This window comes from Leucopleurus acutus (assembly GCF_964270905.1).
Source record: "Leucopleurus acutus genome assembly, chromosome: 15".
NCBI classification, from domain to species: domain Eukaryota; kingdom Metazoa; phylum Chordata; class Mammalia; order Artiodactyla; family Delphinidae; genus Leucopleurus; species Leucopleurus acutus.
In genome coordinates, this window is record NC_139157.1 from 8,167,439 (window position 1) to 8,183,590 (window position 16,152).

General features: G+C 44.1%; 1 protein-coding gene across 2 annotated transcripts; it reads left to right on the forward strand.

The window, feature by feature from the left end:
• The first annotated feature begins 1,508 nt into the window (after window positions 1–1,508).
• Window positions 1,509–12,276, forward strand: SOD2 (superoxide dismutase 2). 2 transcript variants are annotated; one of them, XM_082855916.1, is made up of 5 exons: window positions 1,509–1,652; window positions 2,070–2,272; window positions 5,473–5,589; window positions 7,481–7,660; window positions 9,371–12,276. In XM_082855916.1, exons 1-5 carry the CDS (start codon window positions 1,630–1,632, stop codon window positions 9,514–9,516), a joined length of 669 nt encoding a protein of 222 aa, XP_082712042.1. In that variant the 5' UTR covers window positions 1,509–1,629; the 3' UTR covers window positions 9,517–12,276. The 2 variants fall into 2 exon arrangements, with proteins under 2 accessions (XP_082712042.1, XP_082712043.1); XM_082855917.1 differs by lacking the exon at window positions 1,509–1,652 and adding an exon at window positions 1,666–1,672 and having other exon boundaries at window positions 2,067–2,272.
• Window positions 12,277–16,152: the final 3,876 nt, after the last annotated feature.

Consider the following 16,152-nt stretch of genomic DNA (forward strand, 5'->3'; position numbering starts at 1 on the left):
GGTATTTTGTTCTCACTGGAACGAGCCCTTTTATTAGTGACTGACCTGTCACTGACTTCTGTTGTCCCATCCTTCAGAATGCTTTCCTTCCAGTTCCCACAGCTACTACCCTAAAACCGGCTCTTAGAACCTCATGCTAGGATTCATGCAACAGTTTTCTAACTAGCCTGCCCCTCAGATCAATGCGAGACTTGCTCGCCTGAAAAACTGCTTTCAATGTGCTTCACTTCAGCTAAAGTGCTTTTCAGTTTCCTGTTACCAATCACATGTTTGAGTTTTAAGGACATCCATCAGCTGGTCCCAACTTGAATCTCCTCCTGCATCTGGTGACATGCTCTTACATTCACCTGTCAGGAAGCCCCGCCCTTTCTGTGAAGCCCTGCTCCGTGGTTCCCCTTTCTGTCTCCCTTGTCCTCCCAAAGCTTAGTCATCCTTGGGGCAGGGGTGGGGTGAGGGTTGTGAAGGGGGTGGAGGAAAGTAACTGAAACTCTATTCGGCACCTATTATATGCTTCCTTTCATTTTATTCTATTCAGTAAAGGCCCAACTCAGGCCAGTAACAGTGTATAAAGCTTTCCTAACTTCTTTACAGGGAGGATTTACACAATTCAGGATTGTTTTGTTAATTGTTGAGAAAGCATTTGATACTTACAGCTCATTAGATATAGGACACTGCAGGAAAGAATCCTCTGTTGTACTTCTTTTATATTCTCCCAACAAGCACTGAAGACTTGACTGCTAAGGCCTGGTGATCAAGAAAGTATGAACTTTGGGTTCTAATCCTGACTCTTTCACTTATTAACGGTGTGACCAGGGCAACGTGCTCATCAAGCTCCTTGAGCTCATTAACCGTCACCTGGAATAAATGATACTTCTCCTGGGGTGAAATAAAGATAAATGTATGTAAACCCTGCAGCGCAGTCCCTGACACGTCGTGAGCGCACGGTAACACTATTATCAGGCCTGGCGGAGATCCCAAGGTCAGTTCACTGGGAAAGAAAGGTCACTCCGGGCAGTGGTTGGAGGGACACTGGCCCTACACCATACCAGCGCCAGGGCCCGCCTTCCTGGGGGACCTCACAGGCCCGCTGGGGCGCTCCGAGGCCTCTCAGGGAAACACGAGTCTTTCTTCCGGGGGTGGGGTGGGGTCACGGGACCCCGAGGCTGTGCTCCCGCAACCGCAGAGAAGCTGCGAGGACTCTGCTCCCAACAATTCCCTCGCACGCAGGCGCAAGCTGAGTCTCCACCTGCGGGCAGCGCTGGGCGGTACCTTCGTGGGGCGGAGCCTGGGGCCGGACCATCTCACACGGCGTGGGGACGGCGGCCTTTCCTTTGGCGATACGCCCAGAAGCGCGCAGGGGGGCACCGCGGTTCGTCTGGCCGCTGGGGAAAGTGCCGGGTCTCCCTTCCTCGCGTTCCCTGGGCCCAGAGCGCGGGCTCGGGGCCCTTCGCCCCCTGTGCCCCGAGTTGGAAGCGGCGAGCGCAGGGGGCGGGGTCGAGGCGGGCGCAGGGGGCGGGGCCGCGGGGGGCGGCGGTGTACTTGCTGCGCAGCCCGCAGCTCAAGCCCGTCCTCGGCTGTCAGCGCGGCTCTGCGGTTCGAGCTCCAAGAGGCCTGCGGGCTGCGTCCGCCATGTTGTGCCGGGCGGCGTGCAGGTGAGGCGCCGGGCGGCGTGCGCAGCGGGGACGCGGCCCCGGCCCCACGAGCGAAGAGGCGCGGGCGGTGGCCTCGGCGGGTCGGCGCGGTGGCCGCCGCTGTCCCCCACCGCCTCCCGCTCTGCCTACCTTCTCGCGCCGGCCCCGCGGGGTCCAGGGCACCTTCGGGGACCCGGCGTCGCAGGGCGTGGCGAGAGGCCGGGCCTGAGGGCAGGTGTCCGCTGAGCGCGTCCAGGTGCCGCCGAGGCGCTGGACCGCAGCGTTAGTTTAATGGCAAAGACTGGACAGCGAGGGGGCCAACGACTGGAAGGCCCCCCAGGGGCGCGGGTCCTTCTAGCCGGGTCTGCGGAGCCGGGCACGCGGCTTAACGGTTGCTGCCCGCGTCAGCCGATCGGGCTGTGTTTGCTGTCTTTCCAGCGCAAGCAGGAAGCTGGTGCCGGGCCTGGGGGCTCTGGGCTCCCGGCGGAAGCATAGCCTCCCCGACCTGCCGTACGACTATGGCGCCCTGGAGCCCCACATCAACGCGCAGATCATGCAGCTGCATCACAGCAAGCACCACGCGGCCTACGTGAACAACCTGAACATCGCCGAGGAGAAATATCGGGAGGCGCTGGAGAAGGGTGGGTGACGGGCGGCCGTACTTCGAGAAACCGGTTACAGGGAACCGTGGAGGCGAGGCGGGTCTGCGTAAAGCCCCACCCCTGCTTTTAGTAGGACCGCTGCACGTGTTCGCGCGTTGACTTAGGGAGCAGAATTCACAAGGAGAAGAGCCGTTTCGCGGGGGAACTGAGACAGGCTTGTATTTATTTGCTAATCTTTGGAATTCAGTGAAAGTATAATACGGAGTTGGTATTTGTTTTTTAAAGGAGCTCAGGTGACAAAACCAGTCGTGCGGGGACTTTTTTTGTGTTTTGCATCTGGGGGCGTGTATGGGAGTCTTAACTTTTCTGTACAAAATAGCATTACACTTCGAATCTGTTAATGTTAGTAATGTTAGTGGTTTGCACGAGGGAAATAATTGACAGGCGTGTTTCCAGGCTATATGTATGGCTGAAACTGCTCAGTTAAAAGTGTATTTTTTTTCTTAAATATGTTTTTATCGAATTTCAGTCCTGTGAAATTTGTTGAGCGAATTTTAGACTGTTACATCTTGTTGAGTGGGGACATCTAGTGGAAAAATGTAGTATTTCAGTCTGTGTGTGAGGTAATAGGTAAACAAAAAGAAGAGGAAGTTACCACATTCTCCAAGATTTACTTGTGATCATCAGAGGGACCGCAAGTACGGTAAAGGAAAAGGTTCTGAGTACGGGAAGAGGTTCTGTGATTTAGGACAAAACAAATGCGGGAAGAATGTGGTAATGGGGAGAGGCTGGGATAATTCCCAGTTGTGAAACTGTTTCCTGCATGACAACATCTGACATCCGTGAACCCTTCTCTTCAATATTTTAAAAACAGCTTAATTTCAGTCCTTGTGCAATCAAAGCTTTGCTTGTTTAATGAAAGCCAATGGAAAAAAAGCTTTACTATATTATATTGTACTGTATTGCCTATAAGTTAATGAATGTCTGTAGAGCTTTCTTTTATTTAAAAAATAATTTTAAAAATCATTAAGGAGTTAAATTTTCATGTTTGAAAATTTGGGAAAAATAACATCATCAATCTTACCGCATTTAAGTATGTAGATACTTTTCAAACAAAAGTACTTAACTTTTATTGTATTCAACAGAGAAAACTGGCCCTGAAGCCAGTGAAAATGTTGAGCTTCAGAAAAGTGTTCTTAAAAGCAGATATTAACCCCCCCAAAATTTCTATTAAAATTTAAAAAATGATTAAGTAAACTTTAAGAGATTGTGATTAAACTAGTTCTCAAGAAACATGTTTCTTTCCCATTAGAAATATTTAGTTATTGTTGACTTATTAAAAAAAATATAAAGCCTACATTTATTTTTAGGGTGATTCTCCAAGAAAAATCAGTAAGGGAAACACTGATCTGTCAGAAAGTTATTTTATAAACATAACAACGACAACAAAAGTTGACATCTTAAACAGAACTCTCAGAGATTATCTGTGTATTCAGATATCATTGGTCCTCTCCGCCTTTCTGAATTGCTAAAAACTGGAGGTTTTATTGTTTCAGAAAGCGACATTTCTTTTTTTTTTTAGAAAGCGACATTTCTTACATGTGTTCTTGGCATGTGTCCCAACAACAGAAATAGGGAACTTGTATTGCTATTATGTAAGCCGCCCAAGGGCAGAGATCTCAGTGGTTCTCTGTGCCCTTCACTTTGCCTCTTGGTATCTTGTGAGTCATAAGAACTTAATACTTAACTGAATAAGGGAATTCCCATTTTTCCTAATAGTTCCGTTAGTCTGTAGCTTCTTGAAGGCATCAAGAAAAATATTTTGTTTTGCCTCCATGTTTAGCAAGGTAGTAAAAACAGCTTCAAATATGACATTCTTTTTAAGCATAGAGGTCAGAATTTTCTTTCTGTGGAGCTCCGTTCGGCATCCACGAGTGCCTGCTGCACGTGAGGCAGCCCGTTGGCCCTCAGGGACACGGCAGTGCACAAAAGTCCTGTCCTTGCTGGAGCCTCCCTCCTAGCGGAGACACGTGAACAAGTCAATGTGGAGCGTGCCGGGGCTGAAGTCCTACAGAAAAACAAAGTAGGGGAAGTGGTCTGGGCTTGGGGCGGGGATTGCCCATCTTACATTGTGGTTAGAGAAGCCTTCTGATGAGGTTGACGTTTCAGTGGAGACTTGAAGGAGAAATGGGGCAGTGAACCGTGACACTGTCTCCAGGAAGTGTTCCAGCAAAGGCCTCAGTGGTCAGTGGAAGCCCTAAGCCGGGAGCATGCCAGGCCTGTCGCCTAAGCGCCAGGAGGCTGTGGTGGCCGGAGCTGGGCCAGCGAGGAGGTGCAGAGGGTCGGATGACGTGCACCTCTGTACCGATCGTATGGACTTGGGGTTCACTCTGAGAAGAGCAGCCTGCAGAGGGGTTTGACCAGACGTGTGCCGTGATCAGTGGGGGTCTAGAGGAGCCCTCTGGCCACTGTTGAGAATAGACTGTAGCGGCAGGAGTGGAAGCAGGGGACCAGTGAGAGACAGGGGCACGAGTGCAGGGCGGAGGTGCTGCTGGTGGCACCATGGGCAGGAAGAAGGGGTGAAGTGCTGGGTGTTTTCCGGAGCTGGCTTTGCTGGTGGGTGTGCTGGTGGGCTGATGTGGGGTGTGAGAGGACTAGCGTGAAGAATGACCGCGTCATCAAAGATGTCCTGAGAAAACAGCTGGCACTCACTCAGGTGGGGAAGGCCTTTGGATGAGTAAGTTTGGGGTTGAAGATCAGGGGTTCAGTTTTGAACAAGTTGAGTTTTTTGTTAATGTAACGTTGAAGTATTTCCCAGTGGATGGTTGTCTATCTAAAAAATGGGAGTTGAGCATTTTCCATGTGGTCTGTATATGGAACCATCTATTTTATAGCATTCCACTATTTTCTGTCTTTTTATTTCATTTATTGAAATCTTTTCTACCCAAGAGACCCGAGTTCTTTGAAGCCCAGGAGTGAATTTTCTACTAGCTTTGTCACCCCTGCTGGCTTCTCACTAGTTGTTTGGTACATTATTAATTGAACTGAAAATCCACTGGGACAAATATTTTGGGGAAGGTTTTTTTTTGGGTAGAGTCTTGAAATTGTGAAATTTTGGGACCAATAGGGGTGTTACAATGGTCCAATTATCTAATGTTTTACAAAGAAAAAAAATAGTGTATAGAATGGTCAAAAAAGTAAGAATTTTTAAAAAATGTGTTTTTATTTTAACCTTTCAGGTGATGTTACAGCTCAGGTAGCTCTACAGCCTGCAATAAAGTTCAACGGCGGAGGCCACATCAATCATAGCATTTTCTGGACAAATCTGAGCCCTAACGGTGGTGGAGAACCCAAAGGTTGGTTTAGATTGGTGCAACCTTAGCTATGTCTTGTGCACGATAGGAATGACTTGATTTTCTTAAGTTACCTTTAATTCTCCCTGAGGTGTCATAATGGCATGTGTTTCACAGCAAGCAGTACGACAAAGTTGTAACTTTCAAAGGGACACGTGCAGGAGTGGAGAATACATTCAGGGAATTATATCGTCAGATTTTATACACACGCACAGTATCACATACAGTGTCACCTTTCTGTTGAAACGTACTGTACATTAGGGAAAGACTGAGAAACTTCGTTTTTAGAAAAGGTGAGCTTTCACTTACTAGCTCTAGGCCCTGGAACAAGATGTTAGCCATTCTGTACCTTACCTTCTTCATCTGTATGCTATGGGGATAATAATAGGGCTGTTTTAAAAATTAAGTGTTATTATAGAATAGTGCCTTTTGCTGTTGTTTACTACTCTTCCTAACTGATAAAAAGTCAGTTGTCCCGGAAAATTAGGTTTTCCAGGACAACTGCAGGTAACAAGGGAGTACAGAGCCGGTGATCTTGTCCACTGCTTGTTTACTTGACCTCCTGTGGAGCACGCAGAGACCCAGAACTTTAATTATCCTCCCCACCCCAGGGAAGGTGTGGGGTGCAAATATAGCTCTCCTCCTTTGTTTCTGCTCTTCTGGCAAGTACCTTAAGTTTCTGTGGCATTTTTTTGTTTTTAATCATGTTCTAGAAGGCATCTTGTGCACTTGAAATAAGCAGTTTCATTTGGAAGTAAAGATGAATGGGGGAATAAGTATGGGAAGCTGAACAATTCATTTTTTCTGAGTTAGGTCTTCAGACCGTGACTTAATACTTTTGAGGTGTTGTGAGTTACCAGAATACCAGATACGCCTGTATTCAGCCAACAGGTTTTGGTACTCTGCCATTTTGTGTTATCTGGTACCACTTTATTCCATCATTTGTGCTTATAACAGATGATTACTTTTAAGCCAGTAAAGTAAGAGAAGTGATATTTTGGGCCTAGTTGACTTAGTTGATGTGCTCAGTCTCGAATTGTATTCTGTATTGCTACAGAATAAAAAGGGTGGTAACTCTTAAAGTGCACCCTTAGTTCATTAATAGGCAACATCACTCTTTTTTTTTTTTAAGATGTTGAGGGTAGGAGTTTATTCATTCATTAATTTATTTTTGCTGTGTTGGGTCTTCGTTTCTGTGCGAGGGCTTTTTCTAGTGGCAAGCGGGGGCCACTCTGCATCGCGGTGTGCGGGCCTCTCACTATCGCGGCCTCTCTTGTTGCGGAGCACAGGCTCCAGATGCGTAGGCTCAGTAGTTGTGGCTCACGGGCCCAGTTGCTCCGTGGCATGTGGGATCCTCCCAGACCAGGGCTCGAACCCGTGTCCCCTGCATTAGCAGGCAGACTCTCAACCACTGCGCCACCAGGGAAGCCCCAACATCACTCTTTTTAAAATGATATAATTGAGATAGGAAAGATCTAGGCTGCCTTGGAGAAGAAGCAAATCTCACCCATAACATTTTATTCCCAAATTGAAACATAGAATAGGTAGGGTAGAAGTCAAAGTAAAATCTTCTGTTGATGGGAAAAAAGAAAGCTAATGAAAAATATTATTTCTTTCCTTATGGAAACAGCACTGTGAGTGAAGAAATCCCTCTAACATGTTTCAGCAACAAACATGTAAATTAAAATTGTGAGATGTTATGACCCTGGTGTCAGGACAGGAATAACACTGTTTTGTAGGCTCACTGGGTCATGTAGTGTTTTCCATGTGTTTCTAGTTGTGTCTGGGGCCATATGACAAGAATATTGGGACATATTTTATATAATAAAAGATTTTATTGTAATTGTTGCCATCTGTTCATTTGTGAGTGGTTTTGGGGTTTTTTTTTTAATAGGGGAGTTGCTGGAAGCCATCAAACATGACTTTGGTTCCTTCAAGAACTTTAAGGAGAAGTTGACCGCCGTATCTGTTGGTGTCCAAGGCTCAGGCTGGGGCTGGCTCGGTTTCAGTAAGGAACAGGGACGCTTACAGATTGCTGCTTGTTCTAACCAGGATCCCCTGCAAGGGACAACAGGTTAGGCTTAAGAATTATTACACGTTTATTCGGGAGAGATGGTTCACTGTAAAGCATTTACCGTGAAATACGGAAGACTAGCAGTGTTTAAACCTACCTGAGCACGTACTAAATTGAACAGATCTTAGTAGATGATACCCAGAGTCTTGTGGGAGCAAAAATCTTTCCAAGTCCTTGATATTTTATAAAATGAGCACGTGTAGTTTTACAGATATGTTAACAAAACATGTTTTAAACATAAACTCTGCTTCATTTGACAGAGAATTCGTATCAGCCTACATAATAATTATATGCACTAGAATAAAAAACTGAAATTAGATAAACAACAGGAAGGAGGAAAAGACACATAGTCTGAGTCTGACTTCAGAGCTTGGACTCTCAACTCCTCTGCTGAGCAGCTGTGGTTAAACTGGGACCAGAGCTCAGCTTTCCAGACATCTGCGTTCCTGAGGAGTTTTTGGCGTAGGGAAAGATTGGGCTTAGAAGCTGCAGGCCGGGCTCACCAAATCCTTTTTTATGTTGAGCCAGATGGAAGTAGAAGCTCTTTAGGAAATAGTCATAAGGATCCAGCAGTTTGCTGGAACTTTGATGTGAGGTGATACCTTAGCATCCGTCAGCAGTAGGTCTCAGCCATGTTTTCTACCTCTACACGTCTCCGGAGACTCACTAACCTGGATATGTTCAGATTAGCCAGAATCTAAACAGCTCTTTAGGGAGAGTGAGATGCCACAGAATTTGGAAAGGCAACCAAAGATGTGTGAGCCCTGAGTGCTCTAAGAGTCACGTACCTGACCGAGGAGGCTGTGATTGGCAGGTCAGTCCTAGCAACACCTTCTTCTCTCCTGCTTGAAGAAAGCCCATTGGAATAAAGATAAATGAAAGTTATGGTGATTTATCTAGGGGGAAAATCATGTATAAATTTTGTTCCCTTAACTATAAGTTATTAGTGACGCACCTCACAGTTGATTTAGACATGCTGGTTGATGCTTGTTTTCCTAGCGGAGCGCTTTCAGTTGGAGAGGTTTCTTAAGTGAATGTTTTATAGATTTAACTACTTCTTCACACACTTTTCAGAAACTAAATAATGTATCTTTTTCTTAAGCCTTACTCAGTTTTCCTTGTTAATTTTTATTATGTCTCATAAACGCTCTTTATTTATTTATTTGCAGTAGAGTTGCTTTACAGTGTTGTGTTAATTTCTGCTCTACAGCAGAGGGACTCAGCTATACATGTGTATAATCGTAAACGCTTTGTATTCTCTGTGACTAACATCAGCCCAGGGGAGCAGAGCAGGTTTTCCATAGACTCCCCCAAATGCTCAACACCTTTGGAAGGTCCTCAGCCACACCCACAAAGAGAACACACCCTTCCTGAGACCCTAGTGAGGACCACTGAGAATTGGCTCTTGGATAAATCTGTTGATATTTTAAGAATAGCTGTTAAAATACTGTGGTTAGTTGATTTTCCCAAGTCTGTTTTAATTATTTTTACTAGTTATCACATTTTCTTCCAAAGAGTAAAGTTTAAAATCTTTTTCTAGGATATTTATTCTTATGCAAATTTTCTATTTACATAAGAAACTGAAAAATGGATGAGAATGTTGTAAAGCGTAGTTTTGTGTGCATAGGAGAATTAAAGTTTAAAGCGAGAAGATGCAGTGTTGTAGAGTGAAATTCATAGCTTTTGTTTCTTTCCCCTTCTTTCCAATAGGTCTTATTCCACTGCTGGGAATTGATGTGTGGGAGCATGCTTACTACCTTCAGTATAAAAATGTCAGGCCTGATTATCTGAAAGCCATTTGGAATGTAATCAGCTGGGAGAATGTAGCTGCGAGATACACGGCCTGCAAAAAGTGAAACGTCAGCCTTACCCTGAGTGCATCAGGCTCTTTATGACTATGTTTGTAGTAGTGCAGAGAACCACGCATACCAGTAAGCTGCTCCACTGTAGTGTTTCTGAGTGTGGCTTATTCAAATATTTGATAAACATAATTTACTGCTGTGAATAATCTCTTTTAAAAGCTTGTTATTAGGCAACTGTTTGAAAATGTTAAATGCTTTGTATAATTTAATCTTTTGATTGAACATTTTCTTCAGAGAGCTACAATAATTAGGAGATTATAATTTTCATCATAAAACCATGAAGGATGTTTCATCCCTATACTGTTGGGGTGTCTAAGGAAGCCTTTCTAATCCTGTTCTATTGCAGTTACAGAAAATCTGGTCTTTTGCCCCATTTGTTTAATAATAAAATATTAAATCTATTTCCCAAGGGAAATACTCAGTTTTCTATTGAAAATGGCTCTTTTTGTAGGTAATCCTCTGTCCAGTATTACTTCGGGTGGGCGTCACCCAGTGGTCTTTAGTTACTTATGATCACAGGTTCTACAGGGTTAACACTAACCATTTTGTCATTAAAAATATATATAACTTGATTGCTAATTGCGAATTGCTTTATTATGAGAAGGAAATAGTAGTGCCTCTGAATTTTTCTGTGGACAGAAAAAGACTTTTGTGAAATTTTGTCCTCAAACATAGAAATGTGTGTTGTCTAAGTGCTCAAAGTGGACAAATTAGGGCCTAGTTAATAAAGTCAATGATAGGGATGGGCCACACATCTGCCAGCCAGACGCCTGCCCCTCTTCTTTTGGGCCTGCTCGTGAAGCATCCCTCTCAAGAGAACCAGACCTGGGTCAGGGCCTGCATTGCCAAGCAATGAAAGACACGTTGGTTTCAGGATGCAGTCAGGAGCATGCCTCTGTGAGGAACATTTGTTTTCAAAGATTTGTTTTTGAGTTATTTCATCCATTTTGATGTTTTTTGTTTCTTCTAGAAAATGTACAATCGCTATAGAAGCTTTATATTGTTTTATTGGTTTTTCCAATAAAGGGAAAACCGTATCCCTAATATAGTGACAGGGCAGTCAAGTTCCATTCCTGTTGGGTTTTTGCGAATGGAGCTGTTCAGTGCAGCAGGGTCCTTTCTGTACTTGGCTTCACAGTGTCGGGTGTTCCGTGTTCTTCATCATCTTCTCTCCTTTTTTATCAACTGGACATTTCCTAATATATTTTACAGTTCTGTCACTGAAGATTTCATTTGTTTCTAATCTGACGATTACAGGTAATGCTATTCTGATACCCCACACAGGTTTTACCTTCTATTGGAATATTTTCTCTATGTAGGTTTTTTTCTTAAACCTATTTTAGTAACAGGGTGTTTTCTCAAGTTTATTTTTTCATTTAAAAAAATTTCCCCCTAACTTTATTATCCTATTTTTTTTTCATGGAAAAATGGAGTGACTTAGCAGTTTCAATATTAAAGACTGAAGTTTTAAAAAAAATTTAAATTCAAGGCACATTTCTTTTAGAATTCAATTAGAAAAGTATTTAGGCTTTCTGAATTGTCCACAGCGTTGATGAGACTAGTGTTAACTGTGTATGTGTGTGTGCTTGTGGATTGAAAACACTTCAGAGACTATGATTGCCATCCTTTCTATACCACAGTAAAATGGCTTTAATGGGGCACAGCTGAGAGCCGTGTGACTGCTACTTACATATACCCTATACACACATATATATGCCTGTGTATATAAACAAGGCAGCTGTGTGACCGCTGCTTACGTATATCCTATACACACATATATATATGCCTATATATTATAAACAAGGCAGTGAACTCTGTAAACAGACCATTGAGAAAATAGGACCTTTTTGAAAGATGGGCTTTTGAATACAAGTAGTCTTCTAGATCATGAACTAACAAAGATATGCAGAGACTACTGACTTATATAAAGCTTTTGGACTCTCATTCATTAAGCTTTAAGATAAAAAAAAAATCAATGTTGAAATTTCTATGGGGCTCTATTTTTGCTTTGATTGTATCATGTGAGAACAAGGGAAAGCATACTGTCCTCCACTGCACTTTTGGATTTTAAGAGACTAGGATAACATACAGAGTAGAGATTTTAATCATCCAGCAGAAAATGAGACTCTATAAGATTCTGTTTAGCCCTGTTTTTCATAATAGAAAAGAAACAGAAAAGGTAAAACAACCGTTTCTTCTGGAAAGAGCAAGTACTGTTCACCCAGGAAGGATTTTTTGACTGAATCAGCAGTGCCTGCTGTAGTCATAGACGTGCTTCAAAAATCGTAGCATGATTGGTGCTGCAGGGGAACAGGATGCAGAACAAATACTGTCTGTGAAATAGTATCTGTTGCTCGAACTGTTGTGTAATAATTAAACTTTGATATTGAGAAGTTACAACTTTATTACACACCTCAGGTTCATGATTCTACAATGAGGTTTGAATTTTTGTGGAGTGCCTTTAAAAAGTAACATCAAAATCATAAAATTAAGATTGATGTGTGTTGTCAGTCATATCTAAAACTAGGTATAAATACAAATTTTGTTTCCTGTTTTAATTTCAGGGGAACTACTGTTTGGGAAAGCTGTTCGGTAACTGCTTTATAAATTACTGTCTCTCTTTTTCAGTCACACCCTAATGATCCCAGCAAGCTAATGCCCTCTGTTCTAAGGTACGCATGGTACGTACTAAAAATCCTGTAAGGTCCTGGAGCGTTTTCACTTAATTATTCATTAAAGAAGCATTTATTTTCATATTGTAAGTGTGAAGCTTTTTGATTATTAATAAAAGAATCTGTTAACCATCAAAGGAGGTCTGTATTAAGTGTGTGTGTCAAAAACATTTATAATCTTGCAGTGCTTTATCATTTTTACTGTAGGAAAGGAATGATAAATAATAGGTAGGTGAAATTGTACTCTAAAAACCCAGAAGGCTTATGAATTCTACCTCTGGGAGGAATTCTTTTGTGCGTGGTTCTCATGACTGTGGCTCCACCTTCTGGAGGCTCTCATTTGGAGGGTCTCCATGGTTCATCTAGGGGAGGTGATGGGCAGTTTCCTCTACTTGGAGAATGCATAGCTTTCAAGGCCTGATTTCTACCAGTACAAGTTTGAGAGGTCTGAAGGTTATTTAAAAACTCAAACGGCGAAAAACTTTTTTAGTCTGATTCTATCGTTTCTTTGGCAATACATTGGCCTTAAAAACTTTGTGGGTTTCTAACCCATTTGCAGCCAGTTTTATGTGCCGATATCCACAATAAACATCCACAATGAAAATTTTTTACTAGATATCCTAGATGTAAGTTTTTTCCTAACATCTTTATTGGAGTATAATTGCTTTACAGTGGTGTGTTAGTTTCTGCTTTATAACAAAGTGTATCAGCTATACATATACATATATCCCCATATCTCCTCCCTCTTGTGTCTCCCTCCCACCCTCCCTATCCCACCCCTCTAGGTGGTCACAAAGCACCGAGCTGATCTCCCTGTGCAATGTGGCTGCTTCCCACTAGCTATCTGTTTTACGTTTGGTAGTGTATATATGAGTCCATGCCACTCTCTCGCTTCATCCCAGCTTACCCTTCCCCCTACCCGTGTCCTTAAGTCCATTCTCTACGTCTGTGTCTTTATTCCTGTCCTGCCCCTAGGTTCTTCAGAACCATTTTTTTTTTTTAAGATTTCATATATATGTGTTAGCATATGGTATTTGTTTTTCTCTTTCTGACTTTCTTCACTCTATGACAGACTCTAGGTCCATCCACGTAGATGTGAGTAATTTTTATCCTTGCTTCCTTACCCCATCAGCGTAAGAGCAGCTACCTTGAGCTAAAGGTAGTTAAAACAATAAGCTCGTGGGGGAAGCCCACGTCCTTCATCTTTGCTTTGGGGCTGAGACTTGAGCATTTGCTCAAAGCCTTTTTCAGTCTTAACGTCTTTTACTGTTTGGGATTTAGAAGTAGTCAGCTTTCCCAGGCTTTCAGGACCCAAATTTCTGAACTGTATTTCCTTTCATTTCTGCTTGCAGACCGGCCAGTTCTTTCCTGAAGGCACCAATGACATCTTGCTAAAGGGGGAGATAAAAGCCAACACACAGGGTCAGTCTGGTTCTTCTCGAACATTCTAGAGCTGCAGTGGCTGTGCCTTTCACGTTACCGCAGGAAGCAGGTTTACCGCATGATGTGCCACTGGGAAACACGGCTTTCCAACTTTTCAGCTCCCGATACCAATTTTCTCAGTGGCCACTAAGCCAATGCCACATAGTTTGAATTTATTTATTTATTTATTTTTCGGTACGCGGGCCTCCCACTGCCGTGCCCCCTAACCCCCCGTTGCGGAGCAGAGGCTCTGGACGCGCAGGCCCAGCGGCCATGGCTCACGGGCCCAGCCGCTCCGCTGCACGTGGGATCCTCCCAGACCGGGGCACGAACCCACGTCCCCTGCATCGGCAGGCGGACCCTCAACCACTGTGCCCTGAATTTTTTTTTTTTTTTGGCTGGGACTACCCACTTCAAGGTCCTAGTATTTGAATTAATTTGGGTAACAAACAAACTGCTGCTTTGACAACAAACTCCAAATATATAATGGCTCAAATACAATAGATTTTTTTCACTCAGGAAAGTGTATACGTGTTTCTGGTTGGCGCCGGAGCTTTCCTCCTTGCAGTGATTCGGGGGTCCAGGCTCTTTACCTTTTACTGCTTTGCCGTCCCAGTAAGTGCCGTCTGAGGAGCTCATGTCACCGTCGTTGAGCCTGTGGAGTGCAAACCAGCATGCGGGTCACGTGTATGAAGTTTTATGGGCCAGGCCTGGAGGTGGCGCCTGTGTGTCTGCTGTTTTACTGGCGACCACAGTGCACCTCAACACAAGGAAGGCTGGGAAGAGAGCTTAGCTCTGCTCCTGTGCCCAGAAAGGACAAGAAACAGCCAGTCTCTCTACTGCTCCGGGATTCTGAGCAATCTGTTTGACCTCTCTGTGCCTCAGCTTCTCAGCTGACCATAACGGGTTTCTGTGAGTTTACGGGGTCTGGCATGAAGTGAGCACTGTTAAGTATAGCTATCATAGAAGTTGTTTTACACGGCTTCTCAATTTTTATCTTGTCTGATTCAGCCACCCTGCAGGGAAGGCAGAGGGGATACAGACTCAGGGACAGATTCGTACCTGGGACTCTAGCGGCCTGTTCTGGGGTCCTCTACCTGCTTTAGTGTGCTTTCCACAACAGTGCGTTATATTCTGAAAGAATACCTTGATGTGTACGTTCTAAGTCGGGGCCGGGGGAAGTGTCTTCATTTAGGAAAGAGCTGAAATACCCAGATCTGTTAAAGCAATTCCACCAATGTTTTGATTTACTTCTCCATCTACATGTTTTAATTACACCCTTTCATTTCCTCCCCAGTACCAAAACAGAAAACTGCTTACAAAGCAATTTTTTCCTAAAAAACCTATTTTTATTTGGTTAAGCCTTTCTGTGAGAATGCCTGGGAGAAGCCAAAAGTGAGATTCCCCCATCCCCTACCCCCCAAAAACAAAACCAACCAACCAAACAACAACAATCAGATGGGAAAGCGTGTGTGGCTTTAATTTCTAATTTTGGCCTCCCACTGTTGTGGCCTCTCCCGCTGCGGAGCACGGGCTCCAGACGCGCAGGACGCGCAGGCTCAGCGGCCATGGCTCACGGGCCCAGCTGCTCCGCGGCATGTGGGATCTTCCCAGACCGGGGCACGAACCCGTGTCCCCTGCATCGGCAGGCGGACTCTCAACCACTGCACCACCAGGGAAGCTCCCCTATTTCTTCTTTTTCCTAGAAAATTCATCTTCTCCAAGTTTGCTGGGATGGGGAGTGAAAAATTTTGTGTCTCTATTGTACCCCTTGAATGTATCCCTTCCTCTTAAACTCCCCATTCGCCCAGGACACATCTGAAACCCAAAGAGCCATCTGTCATCTGCTCTGAGTCTCAGGTTTAATTCTAACGCAGGCCTCAAGGTTAAAGGGCCTGTTTGCCTCGGTCTCCAACAGCCTTTAAAAGTCAATCCCCATAAAAAGCTTTATTCTTCCCCTGTCCAGAGGAAGCCTCAGGATTTTTTTTCTTTTACCCTAAATATATTTGCTCTACACCAGTAGGTGGCAGTATTTCTATGCTTTTCTCCCCTCCATGCTCTGCTATAAACAGGACTTATGGGAAAGCAGAGTGGGTTGGAACAGTATTAAGGGTTCCCCTCCCCACCCCAAAGGAGCCCATTACCTTGTTAGTTTTGTTCATTTGAGAACAGATAATCTTTCACTTTTTAAAGTTTTAAACTTTAAAATTCTTTTTATTTTGAACCCATCTCAAATTTACCTAAAAGTTGCAATTATAGTACAAGGCCCTTAGCTTTTTCAGAATATTTTGAGTTAGTTGCTGTTATGAGGTGCTAGCACCGCCGAGTACTTTGTGTTTCCTGCAGACAAGGGCACCTCCTCCACGCTCTAGACGGCCTTCGAAGTCAGAACGTTGGCAATTGTGCGTCACTATCGCGTAACCCTCAGATACCGTTCAAGTTTCACTTCTTGTTCCGGTGATGCCCTCTACGGCAGACGGACCCAGTCCAGAATGACCACTGCATCGAGTAATCATGTTCCCTCCCTTAGAAGCTG

Coding starts and splice junctions, on each gene's coding strand:
- SOD2 (XM_082855916.1), top strand. CDS start 1,630: ATGTTGTGCCGGGCGGCGTGCAG. Junction 2,273..5,472: donor TCGGGAGGCGCTGGAGAAGG/GTGGGTGACGGG, acceptor TTAACCTTTCAG/GTGATGTTACAGCTCAGGTA. Junction 5,590..7,480: donor CGGTGGTGGAGAACCCAAAG/GTTGGTTTAGAT, acceptor TTTTTTTAATAG/GGGAGTTGCTGGAAGCCATC.